A 26,226-nucleotide genomic window follows, 5' to 3' on the forward strand; every position below is an offset into this window, starting at 1 on the left:
GTAATAAGAAAAAACACTTTAAAAAAAGTTCATAGTGCCATTTCAGTTCATTTTATTTTAGCTAAAATATTTTGTCATCTAGTTAACTATAATTCATCTCTGCATGTGCCACATGAGCATCACGTGTCTTCCTGAGCACGTATCAAACTCCTTTTAAGTCATTTTTTAAAGGTTTTGCACACAATAAAACATTTCCTTTATATTTAGAAACATGCGATTTATGAACCATGTTTATGCAATAAAAAACAGACGACACTGGATTTGAGTTTTTATTTAGAGATTTGCATCCTCACCACAAGCCCAGTTGTGTTTTTCAGACCTTTAATATTGCAGAGGCTTCTGGGAATTTTATTTGACAACACAAGCAACAGGCCCTCATTAACAGTCTGGTGAAACATGATATTTTGTGTGTCATCGCTCCTTAAATCCTGTTAAAACAGCGCTTACCAAACTTTTGAAGCTGATCAAACAAGTTGACAGCCTACATACAGTTTTTATGAACAAACAACAACATAAACAGGAACTTAATTAAATTTAGTTAAATAAAAGCTGATTCAATAGAATAAGCACATGTGTGTATTTAATAGCTTGTAACACTTTGTAGTAAACTGCGCAGTCTTCATGTTTCAAGGATGTACTGAGCCGAGCAGAGCTGCCGCTTTGCTGCTTAAATGAATAATTCAATACCTTTGGTCTCTTTGGTCAAAAACACAGCTGCACAGCTGTTTGGTAGATTCCCATGAGAGATGTGATCTGTGTCAGTTCTGAAAGAAAGCGAGTAGCTACTTTTTTTTTTTTCAAATTGTCAAACCATTCCTTAAATAAACACCTGCTAAGTGCAACCTGTTTGATGCAAATTATGTAAGCTATATTACAAATATTCACAGAGAAAAAGAAAGCTATTACTACAAACCTACTTACATGTTATAAAACAAAGTTTAACAAAAAATATATAAAACTTTCAAATGACTTGAAAGTGTAAAAACTGTACACTTGTGTTGCCTTGTTTAAAACTGATTATGTAAGTACAAATTGATTCTCTATGCAGCTAAATATACAGCTGTTGGTGTACATAATAAAATGGTAAAGGGGTCGAGAAAACACTTCATAGGATTTTGCTGGCATTAGTGGTTTTGTCAAATGGCCTGAAGGACTACTGAAAGACGCCTTCATCCCAGAGTTCACGATTGTTCTTCCCTTTTGTCCTCGGAAGTGTTAAAAGATCTGAATCGGAAGCCTAAACAGCCGAGTGATCCTGGAAACGAAGAAAGCTTTTAGAAAAATAAAGTGCACTAAGAGTCAGGTATGAAATATGTGAAGAGATACAGATGAGCGCTTACCACAAAGGGAAGATCAGTTCCAGTTCTCCTGTCCACTGTGGAGGGAAAAGAAAAGGTAATGTTTTATGTTAATGACTGGAACATCAGTCAAATCATCAGGAAGAGCATCTGGAGCTGTTGCGACACCTTGTGACTGTTACTGTCATTGCTATTATTATAAGTTGCAGGGTGAGGGTGATGTTTTTTTTTAAAACCACATAGTAGATGATTATAAAAAGCAAATGATTTCCTGTGGTCCACACAATGGGAATCACTTCCACAAATCTTTGAAGATTGGAGGGTAAACATGTACACAGGTATACAGGAATTGTATTCATATTTCTATAGCTGAAATATGTGAGAGTTACACACAGAATAATATTTATTAATTTATTTTCCTGTGAGGTTTTCACCTGCACACATTCAAAGCCAGGACTTGTGTTTTGGGGCCTTTACTGTTATTTCACAACTGGTGGGGAAAACACGAGTTTGCCAACATTTTTTTAGTGTTTGAAAATAGTTTTGGGTGCTCTGTTATTCAGAAGGAAACACAAATCAAGCATGCAGAGCTACGTGCGTTCGTGACTCCTTCCAGGATTAAACCAGGGACCTTTCAGGAATCTAAAAAAAGATTTTCTTGTTTGTTTGTTTTTCCAAATAATAGATTGATTCATTTTTGGTCTTAACACAAGAAAAATGTTTCAGAAAAATAGTAGAGCATTAGGTTTCTTCTGTTTTGTCCTGTTGAGGCTCATTTTCCTTTAACTGGAGAACACAACAGCGCTTCAAACACAAAAGCAAAGATTTTTCTCTCTTCCTGTGCAGCTTTGACTGAACACTGCATATATCCAAGGATGAAAACTGATCTAATTGAGGCACAATCTGGATGCCTGACACGTGGCAGCATCATGTGGATATAAGCAGTTACCTCCATCACAGAAAACTTCATTTCAGTGGGCTCTGATGTTTGAATGCAGTGATGGATGAAGAAGATAAGAGGGAAGTCAGGAAAAAGAAGGATGTTTTTGTCAAAATGAAATCAGCGGAGTGATGGTGGGATGCTGGATGGTCTTACATGGCTGGTTGTTAGCGTAGCTGTAAGGGTTAGTGGAGTCATCAGTGATCGTCAATACCTCATCAGCAGGGAGAGAGTTCCAGTGGGTCACCAGACTGAGTAGCTCGGGGGGGCAGAGGCCCGAGGGAACCGAGTCAGAGTGTCAGAATAGGGAGAGCTGAATACACACACACACACACACACACACACACACACACACACACACACACAGGGAATTCTTTATATCTCTATATGTGGTAAATAAAAATTTACGCTGACAGGACTCCAAATATCCCTCCACCAATTAACACTCCAGCATGCAAGTCAGATTTAGCTCCACGCGGCTCGTACCTGATGGCAAGGTTTCCATGGATATCACACACCTGTTCACCGTGATTACCTGTATTAGCCATACTGCAAGAGAAGAACGAGGGGAGGGGCAGATGAAAAAGGGGAAGACTCCTGTGAAAGTGACAGGGATGGAGTGATCCACAGAGAGCGACGCTCGCATCGGAAAGAAAGAGAGCGCGAGCAGTGATGGGAAAGTCCATGTTAAGAGCTAAAATGCCGAGCTCGTGATTTCAGAAGAAAGAGTGAAAAAGCTCAAGAGATTCGAAGCTGAACAGTCCCGTTCCAAAAAGCGAGTAAGTGTGTGGGAGAAGATGAGAAAGTGCGTGAATTATCTATGTTAAAGTGCAACAAGCCATGGGTAAGAGGAGCTGGAGTGAGCGGATACAACACAAGGAGAAAATACGAGGAGAATCCGTGTCCGTGAAAAGGAATAATGGACAGAGAAAAGGAAAGAAAATTATTAATGAATTTGGCTTTGATTTACATCAGAAAAAAACCCAGGAGCATAACGAGGAAGGTTTGGACTCACTCTTCAAAGACGTCCTCTGTGTCCATCCTTCTGTAATACTTGGCCAGTTTGACAGAGAAGATGATGCTGGGGATGAGCAGGATGCAGCAGCTGCCGAGACCAAACCAGAATGTGTTCTGGAAAATAAAAGTACCAGTAATCACATTTTATGTGATTTCATTCATTGCTGTTACTTTTCACTAAACACTGAACTCTCCGGAGTAGATTTTTAGTGCTAAAACACTGTCAAAAAGATTTCAAATCTTGATATTAATGTGGGTATAATAAGAACTCATATTTGGCACAATGGCTGTACCTGTTTCTCTGTACCTGACAAAGGTTGCAGAGACTGAAACATTGTGTGGAGGTTATAATATATTTCTACATAACAACAAGCCAACGAAACCACTATTTTATTGATTATTATCATTTATGGTCCACCTGCTTCATATTATTCTAACATTATTGTAACACAATACAGTCCTGTGAAAAACTAAGTACACCCTTTCAGTCCATAACTTGTAGAACCATCTTCAGCATCAATAACCTGATACTTTTCCTGTATGAATTTATTGGGAATTTTGGCCCGATAACACAGGACTCTGTGTGAGAAGTTTGAGTCCAGCTTTATCTGTCACACAGATGAAGTGGAAGTGGAAGATGCCCAGTTCCCGTGGCTCCAAAACAAACCCAATTCATCATCCATCCTCCGCCGTTATGAGGTGTTTGTGCTGCTGTGTTTGGTTTTCATCAAATGTGGTGCTGTGCATTAAATACTTCACTTTGGTCTCTGGTGTCCAGAGGACATTGTTCCAGAAGTCTTGTGGTTTGTTCAGATGTTACTTTGCAAACCTCATCGTGCTGCCACGATCATTTTAGAGGTAAGAGGTTTTGTCCTGCAACCCTTCCTAAAGAAGTCACACTTACTCAGTCTTTTTCTAATCTGAATGTCATGAACTGAGGCCTTTAGAGTCTGAGATGTAGCTCTTGGATTACTTTCAGTCCTTCTGAGCCTGACTTGAGTGTGAGTTTGCTGGGACATCCATTCCTGAGAGATTGCGGAATTGTGTTAACACACATCTGGATATTCAGATGTGTGTTAACACAACACCTGTAACATCCAGACCAACAAACTACCAAAATGTCCGTCTTTGTAATGATCTTCAGACTTGCTGAGGATCAGCGAATCAAGTGATTAACAGTGAGTAGCAGCATCTGGCTGCAACTGACGACCTTAATTCCTATTGAAAAAGTAAGGGTGTATTTAATTTTTTTAGGGCTGTAGAGAGTCCCATAAAAACATGTTTACCTTAGAAATGTACTGATGTACAAGTTTAAAGTAGACTAAAAGAGTAATTGCAAATGCTTGAGCTAAGGTACTTGTTAATATGCAACAACTCTTAAATCAGGGGACTTTTTATTTGTAATCATCACTGAATGAAATGTCAGGACTGTGACTTTTAAAGACATAATAACATCATGGACCAATGAATTAATAATAAATATACTTGTTGTAGTACTGCTAATGTCACACATTTATGCAGCTGAATTTCACGAACAGAAGCCTAAAATATGTGTGCACCGTGCACACAGACACACACACACATGCACACACAAAGCACATCTAAATGTACAGTAGCTGCAGGCAGTGCAAAAATTAAAATCCTGTTTATATTGCTCACAGTCTTTGGCCTGTTTGGGCTCATTAAACTCTCAGGAAGTCGCATGCTTGATATACAGCAAGTATAAAAACATAAACCTTTATAACTCCTCAGGGTCAGGAGTGAAAACACGGAAGAATCCATGTGTGTGTGTAAATCCCCGGCCCAGACACAAAACAGGCTTTATTTAATCTCAGTGTTTGTGAACAACACACCGTTCTCCTCCTAAAACTCTGAGCTCCCCAAACAGTTCACATAAAACCACAGATATATTTTTAGTTTACATCCAGGTACATGAAGGTACATGCACTGTGCAAACAGCTGGGAAAACACACATCCACACATACAAGTAACCACAATGACATCTTACCAGTGAGTCGATTATGAAGCTGCATCCTACTATTTCCATACTGTCCACAATGTTGCTGATGGGTTTACACTGGGCCACCTCTGTAGTTAGCTGTAGGATAAAAACACACATGCTGGCTGATCGCTCTTCAGAATCCACATTTATTCATTAACTTCAAGTTAAATCAGCAGTTCTTAAACCATACTAAAACTTAAACACTAAAACTAAATTAAACACTGACTCAGATAATCAGAAGAGGCAGAGGAAGGATTTACTATACTGCAAATTTTGTACAAAGACACTGAAGAAAAAAATAGAGAAAATGGCAGAGTACTCACAGAGTTTTTAACCCATTCTGTGTACTGTTTGAAGTATCCCACCAAGCCCTGCACATACGCCTTTGTTTCCTACAACCAAAAAAATGAAAAACACTCATGAGTACTCACTATGATCACGATTGAGATTTCAAGCTCTGGAGTTCATTTCCCTGTTGGATCAAGATTAGCTCTTTATAAGATAAGATAAGATAACCTTTATTAGTCCCACACGTGGGAAATTTGTTTGTTTATACACTTTTCTTTAAAATGTAACCTGATTTGAGCACTACGATAATGACGTTCTTGGCCAGTGAATCAAGTTTGGATTGCAAACACAAAAAACATTTATAATAATGTAATCAGTCTGCTTACAATGGGACTCTAATAAGCCACAGAAAAACAAGTCGTCTTTATTCTGAGGCAACACGTTTGCTACCAGAGAACAAAATCACAACACCAGTCGCCTCAGAGCCCTTACGATTATAAAGCAAAGACCCTACAATAATAGAGGGAATATTGCAACAATCATACAACCCCTCTATGAGCAAGCATTTGGCAACAGTGGGAAGTAAAAACTCCCTTTTAACAGGAAGAAATCTCCAGCAGAATCAGAGAGGGGGATGAGGGGAAAGAAAAGAGAGAAAAAGGAGACCATAAGGACACAAAGACAAAACGCACACTTTGGGACAATTTAATGATGTGAGTGTTGGTGTAAAAACCCCTGAGAGAAGACAGGAGTGGAGCACAAATGCCCAGTGCATCATGGGAAGTTTGCAGCCTGTTGTGGCATGATTAAAGAGCTTTTTGCTGTGTGTTCAACATTTATCTTTTGATGCTCCATGTCACCATGTTATGTTGAAGCCTTGATCGATGTACCTGCTTCACCACGTGGGAGGCATTATGAGCGATGAGGTACTCTGCTGCATCAATGGCACTCAGGACATTTGTGACTTTGACCTCAGAGAGAAATAAAAGCAAAAGAAATTAGTTCACGAAACGTGGATAGGTTGCTAAGGAAACAATTGTTTACACTGCTATCTGTGGTCTATAACAATAGTTTTCATATTTACTGGCAGGTCGTTGGATGTCTTCTGTAGCTGTTTGACACTCTGGTGCAGCGTACTCTGTGTGAGAAGATTAAAGCACAAGCAGTCACACGGTGAAACAGACACACGCACAACTCCCTCCTTATTTACAGATACACATCCATCACATCACGCCACCGCTGTCACAACATGAAGGACGTTGCTAAGACAACACACACAAAAAAAGAAAATAAATCACTGTCACAGTGCTGCACATCGACAGCAGCTTACCCGTGCTCTGACATATTTCTGTCACCACATTATGAAAGAAAAGAACAAAAAGAAGGAACACTGAGGAACAGAGCAAAAAACAGACCATGTAGATGTGTTTTGTCCCTGAAGACATTCTCTGTTCATTAAGATTACGTAATTACCACTATTTCCCTATTAAATAATGGTTAAAAAAAAGAAAGAAAAAAGCTTAGGTGTAATGCTACACGTTTGCCTCATTCAGTATGTGCAGATGTGCAAATCCTCCCTGGGCCACTTGCCACCAGCTTTCCTGTGCTAGGCCAACTCACAGGTTCTCCTTCTATGTGGGGTGAGACGCTGCTGAAATACGTGCTGTTGTATTTTACATGAGAGTCACTGCTTCATACTAACTCAAGTACTATTATCCTCACCTCCTCAACCCTGTAGGTATCTGTTTTAGTAACAGAAACAGCATTTGGCTCAACCACTGACAGTTTGTTTCATTAATGGGGTCAAAATGATTTTCATTTTACCCAAAAATGGGTAAAAAAATTTAAGTTTTTTGTTGTGATGCCTGAAATAAAAAAGCCTCAATTCAAAATCCTCTGTTCATCTAGGACACTGCTAAAGAAAAATAAACAGGTGATCTTCATCGTCTTGGTAGCTGAATATATAAAATAAGACCTCTACCTATCTGCTTATCCAAGCTATGAGAAATAAGTGTTGAACTGTTAATAGTGCTGTTTGTATTTGTGCTGTGGTTAGTTGATTACCATTGCTTGCTCCAGTGGCACCACCTGTTCTCGGTGAATGAATCTAATGCTGCTGGCATGGCCTCTCAGTGCGTTCTCCAGAGCACCACGTGGCTGTAAACAAACACAGTTTTAAGGATACAATATGTTATTACAGATGTATATTGTTTAGGTTCCCATGAAAATGTAGAATAGATTTTGAGTCTTTAACGTAACTGAAAACAAATATTTTGTCATTGTTTTATTATAAGTTTCACTACAAGGGCACATGCAAACATCTCCCTGTGTAACAAGCTCCAGAACCCGAACACGTGGCATAAATGTGTGCAACGTGAACATGAACCCTAATTCCTTCAACATGGGTGTCTGACTATATGTTTAGAATTGCCGGTCTAACACGTATATATGACATTCCTGCTGTCAAGTATTAAGTCAAGTACTGCCAGAGATGTGCCATCCTTCATGACTATGAAATTAAAAAATCCACTTTTAATCAGATCATTTAGACAGATGTGAAGATTCACTTTAGGTCTGTGGTGAGAACCTGACTAATTCAGCAGCTCAAGTGTTCATAATTTTAACCAACTGTGACATCGTGGCTAATAGTTTTTCACCTGTTTTGCATCCACAAGAGAGCAATAGTGGGACCTCTGACTGCCACTGCTCTACAAAAGGCTGTAACCGCGCATGCATACAATATGTTGATGCTGATCTACAACACATGTGCAGACATTAATGACTCACCAGCTGGTCAGCCTGACCCTCCAGGTCGCTACAGAAGGACAGCAGATCTATTAGAGTGACTCCTTTATTTACCTAAAAACCAGGAATTTACACATGAAAGATGGTTAGTATAAAAGGTTTTAGTTAAGGTTTGTTTGGGGGTGGGGGTATTTTTATTAGGGATAGCTTTTAAAGTTGCATAATCACTGTTTCAAATTAAATGCATTTTATTTATGCATATTAACAAAACTGGAAGATGTTATGATTGCATTCAAAATATTTTACATTAAACAAGAAAAATAAAATTAGCAGAATAATGGAAATAATTTTTACTGAGTGTATGCGCATGTAAGCGGAGTGAAGGGCTTTTTGTGCACAGGACATAAAGGAAGTAAACAGTGTGCATCGTGCCATTCAACATAAACACAACCACAGATGCACACAGCTCACCTCAGTGAGATAAACCTGAAAGTCAATCTGTCCAATTCCAGAGTTGGCAAAGTTGATGAGGTTGTCTCTGCCAGCCTGCTCCAGCAGCGTGATGCCCTGCAGGTCCACCTGCACACTATCAAACACTTTGGCCAGGTCCCTGTTGTACTGTTGTGAAACACACGTGTAGAGTCAAACTACCATTCACCTTCTGCCATCAATGCACCTGTAATGGTGACATACAGTAACATAGCTCTTACCACTGTTCTGTTGAGGAAGGAGTTAATGTTGAACATGGTCTCCAACTGCAGAGCGTGATACAGACCGTTGTTGTCATAGCACTCCCTGTGAGACAAAACCATGATCATCACAAACACAGTGCTGTGATGTTTTCTGCTTAACTACAGGTAATGAGTTTCTTACAAAAACAACTAGAAAAATGGATTCAGTACTTTTTCGTGATAACTTAAATGTTACCTGTACATGCCGCCTAGAGTTAAATCAATATTTGGATTCTGGAAAAGCATCCCAGGAAGGAAGTTCCTCTTTTCAGGATGGACCAGGAACGGCGTATCAATGATCTACAGACACACACACAGTTTAAGAAAGCAGTGTTGGCCATTTTACGGCTCAGATAAAAGGTGAAAATAATAAAATCTCCAGCAGAATAAAAATAAAAGACAAAAGAGAGTTAACACCTTAAACAGTTGTCTGTTAGCCAGAGATTCACATATCAGCTTTTCCACATTGCCCCCGACAACAAACAGGGTGGTAACGATGACCATCAGCACCCAGGCAAAGATAAACGAGAAGCCAACACCACTGCAAGAGTAAAAAACAGACTCTGAGAGACAAAAATAATATTTTTGCTGTTATTTCCCACCATATATCACAAGAGATAATCCCGTAAGAGTCCACTTTTGATAAAACCAGTATTAATGTGAAGAAACTCTCTGAACTTGAGACCTTTCTATAATTATTTCATGCATTTACTGTTAAATTTAATCTTATTTGAAGAACACTATTGTGAGTCTTCATTTTTTGTAAAGTAAACCTGTACTCAGTGCTTATAATGCTTCCTTTGTTATATGACTGTAAGCTAAATGGATCACAGCCACTTTTACAGTTTGAACTCCACCCTGAAAAAAAGATCCCTGAGTGATGCCTTCAGGTGAGTGAGTGTTGTGATGGAAACCCACGCCATCAGCAGGTTTCCCCCAGTGTTCGACAGGCAGCCGCGGGTGGTCGGGCTAGCTTGCTTGTCGTAGCCACAGTTACCACACAGCAGGCCGAGGATGTTAAAGGCCATCACCAAGACGACCATGCAGAGCACCGCCACGCAGGCGATCCACCTGAAGGTTAGACAGAGAGGTTTACCCACTTTAACCTAATTCATTGTAACCTAGAGTGAGATTATTTCTCACAAGCTGTTCAACTAGTTTGGTTCTTTTTATTTATTTATTTTTTAAAAGCAGTGAGAAGGACCGTGTGTTATAACTAGAGCTGAACCTTAACAGCCTTGTTTCTATCTATGATGTTTTAACATCCTCACATTTTCTTAATAGATTTTTAAAGAGAAACACACAAACCTGTAAAAATCCATCTGATCGATTTGGGGGTAATAGGACTCAATAGCTTTGTGTCTTTCATTTAGGAAAATGGTGAAATTTGCCAGAGAAGCTTCCACGGGGAACATCTTGGAGAAGCCGGTGATCTCTGCACCGATCTTATCCAGCATCCCCTTTACTCCTACAAACACAATTGTAACAATAAATAAGTCAGACAGAAATAAACTGGAAGGCTGGGGGTTTTAAGGTGAAGTGAAAAAGGGATAATGTGTCTGACACAGAAGAGAAAAACTTACGAGGCAGAGCTGCAGTTTCATCATCCACAAGTATGCAGACAGAGATGAAAGAAGAACATGAAACACTTTATACTCACTCTTATCTCATTTACAAAACAGAGCTCTAGCTCACACACACACACACACACACACACACACACACACACACACACACACACACACACACACACACACACGTGTACCTGCAACAATGTTTTTTGTTTGCTCTTTAACCAGTCTTGGCGTGTCGTTAAAGGATGCGTAACCCTGTAGATGAACAGAATAAGAGAAAAGAAAGATGACAGGTGAGACAAAAAGTTTTAGCATGGACAAGATGATGATGCTGAGTGAGAGACGGCCACTAACCTTTTGTACAATGTTGCTGAGATCTGTTTTCAGGACAGTATTGACATTGGCCAAGGCATGATTAACATCTGGGATCTGACAGACAGGAAAAAGAAGCTGAGTAAACCTGGAGATATTTCTCACGGTTAAAATGTTCCAGTATTAGATGGCATATTGCTTCTTATCACCTTGGAGAAGTCAGCATTGATTCCCAGCTGGGACAGTGTGGAGCGGATGGTGTTACAGGTATGTGACACAGCTCCGTTCGTGCAGGCGGGGTCGGACAGGGTGTTGGACAGAGAGGCGCGCTCTCCTGACAGGCTGGCCTGAAGCTTCCCCACCCCGTCCTGCAGCACCTCCAAGGACGAGCTGACGTTCTCCAGGGCCTCTTTGGTCTCCCGCATGGCTACAAACAACAAGCAATATGACACACAGTGAAACTACTTTTTCTTGAGACAACAGCATGCTGGGCTTTTTTACACCGACCACAGAGGCACAACCCACAGAGGAAAACTATAACAAAAAACAGTTTCCAACTTAACACAAAGGTTCAGAATCACCATCTGCTTCTAACACTTTTGCAGACACAGCTACGAACACTGCACCACTGAGTCCCACTCAGCTCACTTTACCTTTGATGGCACTCTCAACTTTTGCTTTAGACAAAAGAAAATGTGAGAGAATCATAGAGGGGAAAAAAGAAAGAAAAAGAAATGAAAATTAAATGGTGAGTACTTTTCCTTAAAGACTGTCTTTAGTATTAAACCCACAAGAGAAGTTGTGGCATTTAAATGGCATTAGCTGTAACCGTAGCAACTACTTAAAAAACTCCTGATTTTATTAGAAACTTAAATTTGCTACAAAATTTAAAATTTTATGTGTATTACAGTACATCTTTTAAAAAGAACAACTGAGTTTTGTTTAAGAACTTGCACACTGGTTTGTGAGTCCGAGTTGTGTAATCTCAACGGGAGGTTTATACAGAGACGTTACCTCCTGCCATACGCAGGGCGGTGTCCAGCGAAGGAATCACTGATTTCTCCAGCTGAATGTGGATCCTACCCCCCAGCAAAGGGCCAATGTCTGTGAGGAAGCACAGAAAGGTCAGAAAGTTCAGCACAGTTATGTAAAGTGAGAGATATCAGACAAACACTGTGTGCAAACATGCAGGGTCGAGCTTACTGTCGAGGTCTGACAGGACTTTGTTCTTGGCTGTGGTGTACTGGGCTGTCAGGTAATCGACTTGCTGCAGCAGGAGACACACAGTATTAATAGATATTAGTTATATTATATTATTGGCTTTTGTTTTTTCAAAAATAAACGGGTTATTGTGAGGACATACTGCAGGCGTGTTGTTAGCGAACGTCTTCAGGTCTCTCATGTTGGTGTTAATGAGCCGCCGAGTGCTTTTGACCTGTGAGCTGATGTTGTGGTTTGCGGCGAGAGCAATGAGAACACCCACACTGAAAAACACATGCAGGATCAATTAGGAGAAGAGCAGTGCAGTGACCACACTTTAACAGCAGAGAGCAGCACAGCTACATAATGGGGACTCCTGCATTATGAGTTTTAATTCTTGCTCACTGAAGATTCAACTCTGCCCTCCACAGTTAGTGATGTAAGAAAAACTGTACGGCTGAGTGTACAAGCTAAACATGCAAAGTGAAGCTAAGCATTAGGATTATGTGGTTAGAATTCACTGTGATTCACTGCAAAAACACCTTATTAGTTTTACAGTAGTGATATTTTAGACTTTCTGTAACAAACAAAAACAATGTAGAAACAGTAAAAAAACAAATCAACAAAAGCAACCAACTGGTTATATTGTTCTTTGGATGTGAGCATTCACATTTGTGCTGTGAAAGGACTCATTCAGATAGCGAGGCCTCTCATGGTCAGCCAAGTAATATCGGTAACACATAACCGTCCTCCACATTTAAATCAAATTTCAGTGGGCTTGCCTCTGCCACACAGCAGGTACTCCGCATGCTCTCTGCATATGAGCAAATAAAGTTATTGGACTTTTTTTTTTACCCCACATAAAGGAAAGCATTTTTACATATGTGAAAAATTATACGTGTAAATATGTGGCGCCAACATCGACCTGCTGAGATCTGTTCATTATTACAAGGGTTGTTAACTTTTTGGTCAGACTGCTTTCAGGAGCATTTTTGTTCATATTTTAAGTCGTAACTAATTTTAACGAATAGTCTGGCATGACACCTGATAGTCTTTTAGCTTGTAGGTTGTAATCTATTTGAGAAAACAGATAACTTGTGTAACGTTTTGGGTTCATATGCAGTGAAGAAAGCTATCCAAACCTACCTGGCACCATGTAATTTGACCCCTAAGCCTAATAACTGGTTGTGGCACCTTTGGCAGCAAGAGCTGCAATCAAGTGTTTGTGATAAATGGCAATGGGTCTTTCACATCACTGTGGAGGAATTTGGCCCACCCTTCTTTATTTAATTGTTTTGATTTGGTCACATCTGAGGGTTTTCAAGCATGAATGGCCTCTTATATGATTTTTGAGCCATTCAGAGGTGAGCTTGCTGGCAGGGATGGGAATCGAGAACCAGTTCTGTACAAGAACCGTTTCCCAGTAGTCAAATTCTTTGGAATTGTTAGTCTGTTTGCCTATCAATACCATTTACCGGTTTCTGCAGCAGTTCAATCAGCTAATTTCAGTTTGTGTGCCGGAGATGGAAGATAGTGGTACAGTCTACAGCCTGGATATAGTCATTACATTTAGTTTTACTACACAAAAGGACAAGAGCACGATGGTAAAGTGGAAACTGCATCCAGGTCAGAAAAAAAACGCATTATGCTGCCAACACAACTTCGGCTCCTTGCAAGCACCTGCACAGACAGCATGCTAATGCTAAGCTAGCCAAGAACCCAGAGTGATGCTATAAAGCTGACTGAATGCTGACCTCAGCCCAGCAACCAGACCCTGAACTTCAACAGATAACAAAAGCAGTAATGAGCAATCAGGCTTGTAGATGCCGTTTCCATCTGTTTATTGACTGACATATGTCAATGACTTTGTTTTTCAGCTGTTTTTGAGTTTCTTTAGATCGTGGTATGATGTGTTGCTTTTTCAGATTTTTTAGTCTACTTCACTTTGTCAGGCAGATTCTGTTTATTTCTATTTAACCTCTATTTATGCAGGTACTCCCCTTGAGAATCAATGTCTCATTTACAAAAGAGACCTGTTTCTGACAAACATATTAAAATTACAACAATAAAATTTAAATTTTCTAATGTTTACACAGTTGTATCAAAAACAGGTGCTTTAAACAAGTGTTTAAATGATTTCATGATTCAGCAGGTCTGGCAATAATCATAGCTGGAAATGACTAATGAAATTATACTCCAATGTGATTCATTGGAGTTAATTCATGATTTAGAAAAGGGGCAATGATTTTTTTGCATAGGGCCAGGTAGGTTTGGATAGCCTTTTCCCTTAAAAATTGAAAGAATCATTTAAAATCTGCATTTTGTGTTTATTCTGGTTACTGTGATCATTTTTAATCATCAAAAATGTCTTTGATGATCTGAAGTGTGGATGTGTGACAAATATGCAAAAATAACAAATCACCGCAGAAGGTGAAATCTTACAGGTACTTCGCAATACAGAAATCAAAGTAGAGGAGAACCAGTGTCATTAAAATCATCCTCATTTTGGAGTATAGCAGACTGATAATGATAAAAACTGTGAAGAAGAGGAATGACGACTCACATGATGAAGATGGTTGTAGCAACCAGCGAGGCGGTATAGAAACCTCTGTGACAGTCTGCATTTTTCCTCTGTCTCTGATGCATCTCCCCTCCACAGTTATCACAGCATCGACACATGCAGAAACACATAGCTATGACGGGGATAAGGACCACAAACACGACGCCGAAGGTTGCACATATGAGAAATCCGGACTCGTACTGGATCCACTGCGGGAGGAGAGCATTCACCCAGTTATCAATCTGCTCTCTGCCCTTTACTTTTGACAGAGATATGCAGTGAAAGCTGTGTTGAGAGGAGTTTACCTGCAACAACAAGACGACGTTTTCTGGCTGGAGCACCAAACCAGATGTGGAGGTGTGCAGAAATCACACAAGCATGAACAAAAAGAAGACATGCAAACCAGGTCAATGTGACAACAGAGGGATTAAAAAAAGGAGAATCCTCATTTCTAAATGAATAAAGTTTTTCATGATGTGACACAGTCACTTTGTGGTTCCTTCTGTGAAGTGATATTTTAATTTCATTAAAATTATCCAAACACATAAAACTAATAAACTTTAAAGTGAGACACAAAACATGTTTTTTTCATACACTGCTCAATTGTTTTGTGTAAGTATAAAATTAGATAGTGCTTCTTTTAAAGATTTAAATTAAATTTAAATTATACTTCACAGTGACGTGTCATCTACTAGTAATTTGTGAGCAGTGTGCCCCCAATACAATTGCAAAAACCTGCAAGTACACAATTTAGAAACTCAATGGTCTAACATCCATTCAAAATATGTTACTGTATCAGAAGAACATGTGGGGGTTCTGTGGAGGGTAATTGGGGTGGCTACAGCTCGGGAGGTAGAGAAGGTCATCTGTTAATTGGAAGGTTGATGGTTGGATCCCAGGCTGCTCTTGTCTGCATACCTCAGCATCCTTGAGCAAGATACTGAACCCTGATCCATTCATCATGGGAAAGTTATAAAGCACTTCAGTGTAAAAAGCAAGTGCTTGTAAGAATGAGGCACGTTTTACAAAGTGCTCTCAGTATTCAAGTAGAACAGAAAAGCACTATAAAAGAACCAGTTCATTACCATTTGCCAGTAATTTTAACACTTAACATACCTTTCTCCATTCCTCTATTTTGATTCCACCCATGTTTTGCTGAATGACTTTGACAATGACATCTGCAAAAAAAAAAAGAACACACACATACAGACGAGTGCTTACATACAGAAAAGCTGCCGCACAGAGTAGATGCTGTGTTTCAGTGATTTACAGGCAGGTACGTGATGACAAGCAAAGTTGGAGAGGGTAAAAAAGAATCCATTTATGTGCTCACAAGCAGACAACGCGGATTACGTGGGATCGTTTTTTAATTTCCGAGGAGAGGACAGCACTGAGACCGTGTTTCAGTGTTTTAACGGGAGCAGTTTGAATTGTGTAGTTTGTCACCAGTGACTTCAGTTCAGTCCAGCTGTCTGTGTTTACTGTATATAGGTCAGCCAGCGCTAAGCCTACCTGCAGTGTGACTCACAGCAGTGTTACTCAGCATGTAAAAGATGATTACGATATGCTTCTATGGACACAAGCTCACACATACATATTACATGTATGCCTATTTGACAGCATTAAAAGCAGGATATCTGTGCCACGTATAGATACAATCACATCCAAGCGTTCCAACACACTCACATCAAAATACTGTATTTGACAACTCAGCAGAGGTTATTTAAAGTTGTACAATTAAATGACTTTACAGCGTTTGTTTGCCAGATTTCTCACATTAAATCAGTAGTTCACAATTTCTTTTTTCGGGTCTCACTTCAAAAAGATACAAATGTCGTTTACACACATTATTTAACTCAAACACTCAAACGGCTTTATTAAAGTTTTGCATTTTTCTTATTAGTTTTTATTTCTGTTTAAAGTTTTTGTTTCCAGACAGTCTCCGGAGTGGGTTTAGTTTGTATTCTTTTCAGTGTAGGGTTTAGTCTTTAATTATTCTAATATGACAGGTGATTGTCATGGGCAACCTATTAGACATACAGAGTACAATAGAAAACAAAACAACACTTTATGAAAGCAGCTGACTCTCAGTCGTCTAGAGATCTCAAATCTCGGTAGACATTTGCATCTGGGCCTTGTTCGGCATGTGCTGATACATTTCAATCACATAGTAGCTCATGATCCAGTACAACTCCCAGGCAACCCTAATGTGAAGTACAGAAGGAAAGTTATGTTTTTCAAGTATTGCACAAACTAATGAGAATTAAAATCTACTGAGAAGTGAAGGAGTCCTGTAAACAGTCATATCTTGTTTCACTAAAATCTGACCAGTACTCTAGGAGGAGGAGTGTTCTTGTGAAAATGGTGAAAAGCTCCTAGGAAACAACAAAAATACGATCTTGAGCATAATTTGGGTGAAGACTCATTAAGGGATTAAAAACAATCGGACTAAAAATCAGTCCTTGTGCCGGTTGGGCTGAAACTAAAAGTGAGAGCATTTCCACTACTTTTACTTTGTTGTTAGTGCACAACACTGTTTGCTATTTTTACCAGAAAAATCAAGTTTTTATTTTAGTTAACAAAAAGCATTTTTTAAAGAAAACTATAATAAGGTCAACATAATGTTGGCAAAGTTGTTTATTTTCCCAAAAAGAAAAATATCCAACCTTTTCCCTTTTTTTCTGTCGTTTAACTTAATATTATCTCACAGCAGAGCTTCTCAGATTAGTACCGTGTCATGTGCCACTGCACACAACAAGCAGATGGAGACCAGTTTAGCAAATAGATGTCCCTCACACACACACACGCACGCACACACACACACACACACACACACACACACACACACACACACACACACAGATTCTGGTTCAAGCTTCTGCTTGCACACCTGCTGATCATCAGTTGAGGTGATAAAGTGCACTTCACAGTGTCTACATGGTTTTAATCTTCTGTTTGTACCGAGCTTACCAAACATTTAATTTCTCTTTCTTTCCCGTGGAAAGTGCGCAGTAATGTCTGTTTTCATAGCAGATTTAATTGATCACATGTCAGAAAATTACTTTTGTGAGTCTGAGGCGGTTTCTTTAAATTACATGGAGAATTACACACACACACACACACACACACACACACACACACACACACACACACACACACACAAAAAAGCAGCAAATCCATCCAATCAGAGAATGTTTTACATTTCGTGCTAGAAATTTTTGACAGAGTTAATTATGAATCAACAAATCAATTAGCTACCTTATCCTAGATCTTGTATTGAGTACTATCAAAACAAAGGAACAGATCTTCCAGATTACTGAACAGAACATTTTGTTTTTTTGTGTTTAAATTAATTTTTTATGCATTTATTTTTGTTGACTGGCAACAAACTGTCTTTTTCTTCTTGCATTTTCAGACTTCCTGAACATTTCTGCTCAGTCAAACAAAAGTAACAGTGATGTGTGCTTTTCTTTTGAAACCACACAGATAATCCTCTCAGTACCCAATACTGTGTTTCTGCTCGTGGTGGGAGGGGACTCGCATTTCTGTTTCTCTAATCTCTGTGAAAATGCTGCTAACACTGACCGGCCTGTCACAAAGTATGAAGACATCTTTACTGGTTAACTCTGCAGATGCAGCATATGAGCACCTCACAGTAGGGTCAGTGCCACCTGCTGTTGCTCAGCTACTTAGTTAGCATTAGCCACTGAGGGCAGTTAAGCTTACACAGCTTAGTTCAGTGACCCAGTATAGGAGCTACCTACGGGAAATGAAAGGAAGAGAAGGGATAAACAAGCATCAGACTTATACCTAAAAGGATGAACAGACCACTGCCCAACATGATCTCATACAACCTCAGTAGTCCCCGAGGAAAACAACTCTTTTTTTTTTTTTTAAATGAGCAAATATAAATAGAAAAATTACCATTTTCTTGCTTTTAGTGTCTTGTGAGAGAAGCTTTTGATTGCTTTTAGTGTAGTTAGTGAATATTTTGTTTTTAATTAAAGACATTTCAATAAATCCCAGCCTGGCCTGAGTGTTTTTCTTACACTATAAAGGCAGTTGTGCATCAGAACTGCAAGAAAGACACAGGTAAGATCAGAAATAAATTATAATAAAAATAAAAATCTAAAAATAAACCCTCTAGTTAGCTAATCTGATCTACAAATCAGAATTTACAACCATCTTACTGTAATCTGTAAATGTAGGTAAACACAATCCTCTACACTGACCTGCTCTGAGAGATTACTGGAAGATGTGGGCAAAACCTTATGCAACCCAACCACCACCTCTGATGCTTTTAGGAGACATTTGCATGCATGAATCATACACTTAACGACTATATTAGTCAGTTTCTATTCATAACTGTTTGCCTTTGTGTTGCAGTTAACAAAATAATAGACTCACGTTCACCATTATGTATGAAAGTTTTTTATTTTTGATCAGAGGGTTTTTAAATTTAGCCATCTAAAGCAATCCAAGCTCGTCAAGCGCTTGTTAGTATTATATACTTTTGCTTTGGTGAATAAGACGACTATAGTGGAAATCTGCAATAAGAAATGTAATCAGTCCCAACCATGTTTTCTTGTCTTTTCCCCCAAGATTTATTATCCAACTCCTTCATCCTGACCAACCCCCACTTTAGGAACAGCTGCTTCCAATATTAGCAGCTACCAAGAGCTAACATATAGACAGACACTGACTTGATTCAATTTCTTTTCCTTTTGAGTCCCTGAAATTCAAAAGTGCTCATTTACTGCATATAAGTGCATCGGTGCCTGGGTTGCAATGGAAAAGGTGTTGCTATCGTGATATAAGATCTTCCAAAAACAGAGAACTTTTGTTACTTTCAATAAATGATGGGTTTTAATGAGTGTTACACAATCCATTAAGCGCTGTACTTCATGTCAGTATGAGACACTAAAGGAAGTCAGAGCCAACTGTTTGCTACAGCAAAACTACTAAGAGGATTATGTGCCATGTCTTTTTATGCTTTTGTACAACACACTCAGACCTGTTTCAGATTCACATTTGAAGAGATGAGAAATGAAGACAAAGAATTTGAATTTAAAATGTATTACTCAACATTTCCTTGATGAACTCAATTATCAAGTGAAATTATGAATAAAAGCTGGTTTCCTCCCACAGATCAAAGACTTGCATTGGTGATTATAAACTGGCCATAGGTGAGAATCATCACATTAATGGTTGTCAGTCTCTGTGTGTATGCCAGCCCTTCAAAAGGCTTGTTCTAAAGGTTGCTTCTTGTGTTACAGAATTAGATGAGAAGTCAAGAAAATGAATGGCCTTAAAAGAAAAGTTAAAAACAAAGCTAATTTATTTAAATAGCTGTCGATATCCAGCTGCCCAAACATTCAAAGATAAGAACATCAGCTAATATTCACAAACACGGTGCTTGGAAATAATTATTTTTGTTAATATACATAAGAGGCAGACAGAAACTGCAGAAAATGTGTCTACAGTCTCAGATGCTAAAATGCAGGATTTTAAATAATTTAATTCTCCAAAATGTGCGAGTTCCTCTTCAGAGTGATCTAATTTAAGACGCTTGGTAAACATTCCCACAACCAATCACAGTAATTAAGGCAAGCAGACAAACACCAGGACTATGACCCACTTTCGGTATTTGTGTGTGCACACGCCTGTGCATGTATTTACCCAAAGTTGTGAGTGTGTGTGTGACAATGCCATCTGCAGCAGTGGTAGCAGGACAGTGTTAGCATTAGCCTGTGGATGCTAATCCTCTAATCCAGCCTGTGTGTATCAGAGGGATAAGACGCTGCCTCCACACTCAGTGAAAGAGCCCAAAATGCTTCTTCACTGTTAGTGGAAAAAGGGATGAGTGAGTCCCAGAGGAAACCCAGTGTCAGGAAATGCTGATACCCCGCTGAACCTAAGCACACATGTTTTATTCTCTGCTAACACTCATATGCAAACAGTTCTGCTGGAATCGCCAAAAATAAATGAAATTTACAAAGTGAGGGGATTTATGGGGATTTGGACACAGTCTGATAACTGTGCCACATTACACTGATTAACTCTTTACTGATTAATTTTCAATGTTCTGACAGACCTGACAAATCTCATCTTTAACACTGCAGCCGAACACAAACCTGCCACCTCTGCAACAACTAACGATGACCGCATCTAAGCTGAGCACATAAGCATGCACTGCAGCACAACAGAAAACATGGACACATAGAGTTTAGTGCAGGACTCCATGGAACAATGTAAACTTACTCAAAAAGTTGTCAACTGCTCTGAACGGAGGCGAAGAACAAGCAGGCAGCAGGAGGAAGTGAATCAGTGAATCAGATTGCCAATAAATCAAATTAATTCAGCTGTCTCACTCAGTGAACAGACTGATTACCCCACACAGTTGAAAAATACTTTTGGCATTTTAAGAGTTTTTTTTTCTTTTTAGTTGTTATACAGTTAGTTACACAATGTTTAACACACCTCTTACTCTTTGAATTCAGATTTTTCAGTCCCATTGCTGTATCAAGATGCATTCATAACCAGACTGATTCCCACCCCTTGCTTTCCTGGCAATTCTCACTTTGGAAAAATACAGGGAAATACTTGCCAGTATTTTATTTAAAAAAATAAAATGTATAAGCTTTACAGATACTAATACTAATAATTCATTTTTTCAAATAACTTTACCCTCAGATCACATGTGGTGTTTCTTTTGACCACACAGCAGATGTGCTACAGTCTTTAAATGTAGCTGTGCAAACATAAAAGGTGTTTCCATGTGGAAAGACCACAAAACACTACACAACTGTATTACTTCAACTGTAACGTCATGACACATCCAAGTATGTGAAAAACACGTTTCTCAGATGAACATAAATTTTTATGTTTATTAGGACTTTATTTTGTTTAAGACAAACTTTTTCAGCCTCTCGGCACATTATTTTTATTACTTCCTTCTATTAGTACATGAAAAAAATTATACAAAAGGCTAATGAAATTAGCCTTGTTCATAACTTATGTTAAAAGCAATTTATCTGAATGTAGGGATCGCTAATACCAAAAATTAGACTACCCTCAACTAACCCACATGGGAGTAAAGCTATCAGTATCTCTCAAGTCCATAGAAATGTAAAAAAGAAAAAAGAAAAATCAATGTATCTTAAAGTTCTTTTATGTTTTGTCTCTCTTTTGATTTGTAAAAACTAATATCATTCAAATTTCAGTGAAGGAAGATGGAAGGGATTCTGGAATTCAAGCAACACTACTGGATTATTTATTTATAATATTACAATTAATATAACCATATTATAATTTTTTCACATTTTTAGGTTTAAATATCAAGGTTATCTGCATATCATGACATCAGTTAATATGTTTTTTAAGGATAAAGGAATATTCGTTAATTATCGTTTCTTATGAGAAAATATTTCGTGGAGGCTTAAAAATATGTATTTTATTGAACCTTCTCTTGATTTAGGGATTGTGGCAGCTTTGCAACCACCTGAAACAAACACATGCACTGGTCACTACCTCAGAGGATCAGGATGTGTAAAGCATTTACAGTGGGTAAAATTATTGAACACATCAGTAAATTTCTAAGTAATTATATTTCTAAAGATGATATTGACATGAAATGATCACCTAATGTCGGTAACAACCCATCCAATCCACACATGCAAGGAAATCAAGCTATAGATGTCTATAAATTAGGTTACATGTAATAATGAGAAACGACACAGGAAAAAGTGTTTAATGAAATGTATTCAATACTTCGTACTAAACCCTTTGTTGGTGATCACAGCTTCACGATGTATGGAGAAACTAGCCGCATGCACTGCTCGGGTGTGATTCTAGCCAGTTCTTCCCTACAGCCAGTCCTCAAATCCTGGAGGTTTCGTGGACCCATTCTATGAACTCTGAGTTTTATTTGTTTCTGTAGATTGGCTAGGTCATTCTAGTAGCTTTGTTTTCTTCCTCTGAAACCAGCTGAGAGTTTCATGGCTGTGTTTGTGATCATTGCTTCCTGAAATGTCTTTCAAATGTCCTGAAATGTCATTTCCTGGTAGACGGAAGAAGATTTTTATCAAGAATGTCTCATCACATTTTTCCATTCATCCTTCTTTCAATTAGACGAAGTGTGCTAGTGCCATAGGCTGGAAAACGGCCATACACTGTGATACTCCCACCTCCAAACGTCACTGTTGGTATGGTGTTTCTGGGGTGATATGCACTGCCTTTTGACCTCTGAACATTGTGTATTATGGCCTCCAGTGATATCAATCGTAGTCTAATCTGACCAGACTATATTCTCCCAGTATTTTACAGGCTTGTCTAAATGTTGTTCTGCATACATGCTTCAGCATGCCTTTTCTTTGCGAATAGAGTATTGCAAGGTGAGTGTGCATACAGTCAAGTGCATTACTTATTGCTTTCCTTGAAACAATTGTACCTGCTGATTCCAGGTCTTTTTGTAGCTCTCCACAAGTGGTCCTTGGCTCATAGACAACTCTTCTGATATTTGTTTTCACTCGTCTGTCCCAAATCTTGCAGGGAGTAGCTGGTCATGGCAATTTCATAGTGAAATTATGTTCTTTTCACTTCCTGATTACGGCCCCAACAGTGCTCACGGAGAGAGCTCATTAGTTTTACCCATAATGACATATTTCTTGTATGATACCTTAGTAATGAGACAGCTTTTTATGGGCCTTCAGATAGAATTGAACCAGGTGGCCAATCAATATCATTTATGTAAGTACTGACAAATTTCAGCTGGTGTCATGACTTTCCATGTCTTTTTCTCTATCATTTCTCATTATTACACATAATTTATGTACATCTATGGTTTGATTTCATTGCATGTGTGGGCTGGATGGGTTGTTACAGACATCTTGTGAGAATTTCCTTTAGAAATATATTTACGTGTTCAATAATTTTTCCCCTACTGTAAGCTTGAAATTGGAAGCTTTAGAAGCAAATGAACAAAACATATATATGGCACCTTCTTCTGATTTAATGTTCATAACAGTTTTGCTTGACAGTGTTGCATTCACCACAAATGAACACATGCACCTGCCACTGTCTACCAGGCTCAGGTCGTGTAAAGCATTTATACATATACGTACAGGGAGATGATGTGGCATCCAGGTGGGCTACCGGTGTGTGTGTGATAGTGAGTCATACTGGAATGGAATAGCAGCATATGGTGCAGCAGATTAAGGTATTATGCTGTGATGCAGGTGACTGGGAAAGCTTCCCTTAATCGCAGATCTGCTAATTGATTAGCCAGCCAGCGGCCCTAACCCTGGACACCAAAATGGCAGCAACTTAAAACCTTCAATCCAATTGCTGTGTGTCATCCACCAACGTGACCACCCATAGTTGCACATACACCACATAAACAAACTGTTTTTGATGGGATGTGATCACTGGATTACTGGCCTTCATCACAAAGACAACAGAGCAACATACATTGTTTTTATTGATCCTGTGACCACCTATGAATCACCTGGAGCATGGGCTTGCAGGAGATCATTCATGACTTATGACAGCTATGGATCCCTTTAAGCTGCTCAACAATCGCATATCATCACAGCATACCACCCCCTTTGTGCTCTATGAGTTTGAGGAATTTGAATTTTATTTTTTTTTTGGGGGGGGGGGGGTGGCAGCAGTGTTAAAATTAGATAACGATGACATGGCACAGGTTTACCTCTGGGTTTAGGGTTACAGACACAGCAGCACAGCACAAATAACTCGCGCCACAGCAGCCTTGTTGAGGTTATTACTGTTTATTTGGACTTTGCCATTTGGTTTATGACGTACAACAGTCCAGTCAGGTCCCCGACCTCTAAGCCAAGTCAGTGATTTGTGAGCTGCCTGACGTTCAATGCCTTAAAACAAATCATGGCATCAACATGGGCAGTGAGGAGAATCAAAGTCTAAAAATAAATGTCTTTGTTTAATCAGGATATATATATTTTTAGATTCTCACATGAATTATAGCTTGTGTGGACCCAGACCTTTAAATGGAAAAACAATGGTCCACTTTTTTTCTTTTTTACTTACTTGCTTTAATATTGAAATGCATATCAATATTTTTCTTTCATGTAAAAATATGTTTAAAATAGCTGTATCTATTTATAATTAGTTTTTTTTTAAATGTGGTTGAATTTACCCAATCAGAAAACATTTTTTTTGATTTTCAAATGGATAAAAATACGAGAAAAATCCATAGACATCTATTAAGTAAGGTTATGCAAACTAATTAGCTTATTCATATGCAGACTAATAGAGTTTCATCCCTGAAAGCCTGCTTTCAGCCAAGAGAAACCCTGCATACACACATTCTCAATTGTACACTTTCCCACCACAATTGCACACTTATTGCACACAATAAAGTATCTCTCTGTCTCATGTCCTGTGATTGTGACTGTGATTACACTGACAAGTAATGCACTTCTTACTTAAATGGACTGTGCACTTGTATTTCATATATAGACAGATATGCATAAACATGTGTATACTGAGCATCTGTACAGCAGCATCTGGATGACAAGTAAGGTTGAGTCAAGTTTGTGGTCATAACGAGTTCTGCTGCTGTAAATAACAGATTATAAACCGGGTGCTAAAAATACTTGCTGAACTTTCTCCTCAGGTAGCCTAATTAAATGTGATTGGTCGCACCTGTTCGAGCCGCACTAACGTTGAAGTTGAACTAGTGGTGGTGCACCGTAAAGACAACGTCCTGGGAATAGGAAACACGGGTGGGGAGGTGTCGGTAATCTCACCTTTGGGAAAGGGGTTCGGCTGAATGATGTAGAGAAACGCGTGGACCATATGGAAGAGGATCCCCATGCTCCCTGGCTCGTAATAAGCGTGGGTGTCGTAAACCGCCGCGGGTACAAACCCAAAATCCAGCGGCTCCACCGGCGGAGGTGAGCGCTCTCTGCGGGAGTCCGACCGGACCTCAGCCGGTACCGCGCCCCTCTCATCCGCCTGCTGCTCGCTGCCTGTGGCCCCCCAACAGAGCAGCAGCACGAGCCAGCGTGTCCACAGCATGGCACCCCAAGGTCCCACTCGGTTTCCAAAAAAAAAAAAAAAAGTATGAGGGGGAAAGGAAACACAAAACTGGAGGGAGAAGGGGGGTGACACCTGTCCCTCCGGGTGGTGTTTTTTTATCCCCACACCGCAAAAACAACCGTCCTAAGGAAAAGTTTTAAAAACAACATCCAATGGTCGCAGGAGTAGCAGCCGTTAGCTACGGGTTTCCCGGTACGGAGTCATCACCGACATCTTCCCGGGGCTCCGGCGGCCGAAGACGAGCGCTCACACATTCTCACCGGCTTCGTCCTGCGAGCAGCCTAATCTCGCGTGCACGTAAAAGGCTCGAGCACGCTCGCGCGCGTTTGAAAGCTGGTCGGGAGCATCTGTGGCGCGCGACACCGCTCTGACCAGCCACCTGTCACCCTCTCTCTCTCTCTCTCTCTCATCCCCAGGTGTACTGTTCAAGCAGAGGTTCAGAGAGGGTCAGCTGAGCACGCCCGCTGACTTCACAACAGG

At 39.4% G+C, this 26,226-nt stretch overlaps 1 protein-coding gene across 7 annotated transcripts; it reads right to left on the reverse strand.

The window, feature by feature from the left end:
• Positions 1-255: 255 nt before the first annotated feature.
• On the reverse strand, positions 256-26,096 carry prom1b (prominin 1 b). 7 transcript variants are annotated; one of them, XR_001290301.1, is made up of 29 exons: positions 25,455-26,096; positions 15,784-15,845; positions 14,973-14,999; positions 14,671-14,876; positions 12,271-12,391; positions 12,111-12,174; positions 11,922-12,011; positions 11,561-11,584; positions 11,117-11,334; positions 10,950-11,024; positions 10,787-10,850; positions 10,605-10,613; positions 10,330-10,489; positions 9,940-10,092; positions 9,439-9,562; positions 9,218-9,321; positions 9,001-9,085; positions 8,762-8,908; positions 8,333-8,404; positions 7,610-7,702; positions 6,876-6,893; positions 6,630-6,683; positions 6,436-6,516; positions 5,581-5,649; positions 5,264-5,353; positions 3,254-3,369; positions 2,395-3,092; positions 1,341-1,375; positions 256-1,255 (listed from the first exon to the last, which is right to left on the reverse strand). XR_001290301.1 is itself a non-coding variant. In XM_005726999.2 (28 exons), exons 1-27 carry the CDS (start codon positions 25,723-25,725, stop codon positions 1,354-1,356), a joined length of 2,619 nt encoding a protein of 872 aa, XP_005727056.1. In that variant the 5' UTR covers positions 25,726-26,096; the 3' UTR covers positions 256-1,255; positions 1,341-1,353. The 7 variants fall into 7 exon arrangements, 3 of the variants coding, with proteins under 3 accessions (XP_005727056.1, XP_013764747.1, XP_013764748.1); XR_311568.2 differs by lacking the exon at positions 11,561-11,584; XR_311567.2 differs by lacking the exon at positions 6,876-6,893.
• Positions 26,097-26,226: the final 130 nt, after the last annotated feature.

The sequence above is a fragment of the Pundamilia nyererei genome, unplaced genomic scaffold (genome assembly GCF_000239375.1).
Source record: "Pundamilia nyererei isolate P.nyererei 1_Seehausen unplaced genomic scaffold, PunNye1.0 scaffold00022, whole genome shotgun sequence".
Taxonomy (NCBI): Eukaryota; Metazoa; Chordata; class Actinopteri; order Cichliformes; family Cichlidae; genus Pundamilia; species Pundamilia nyererei.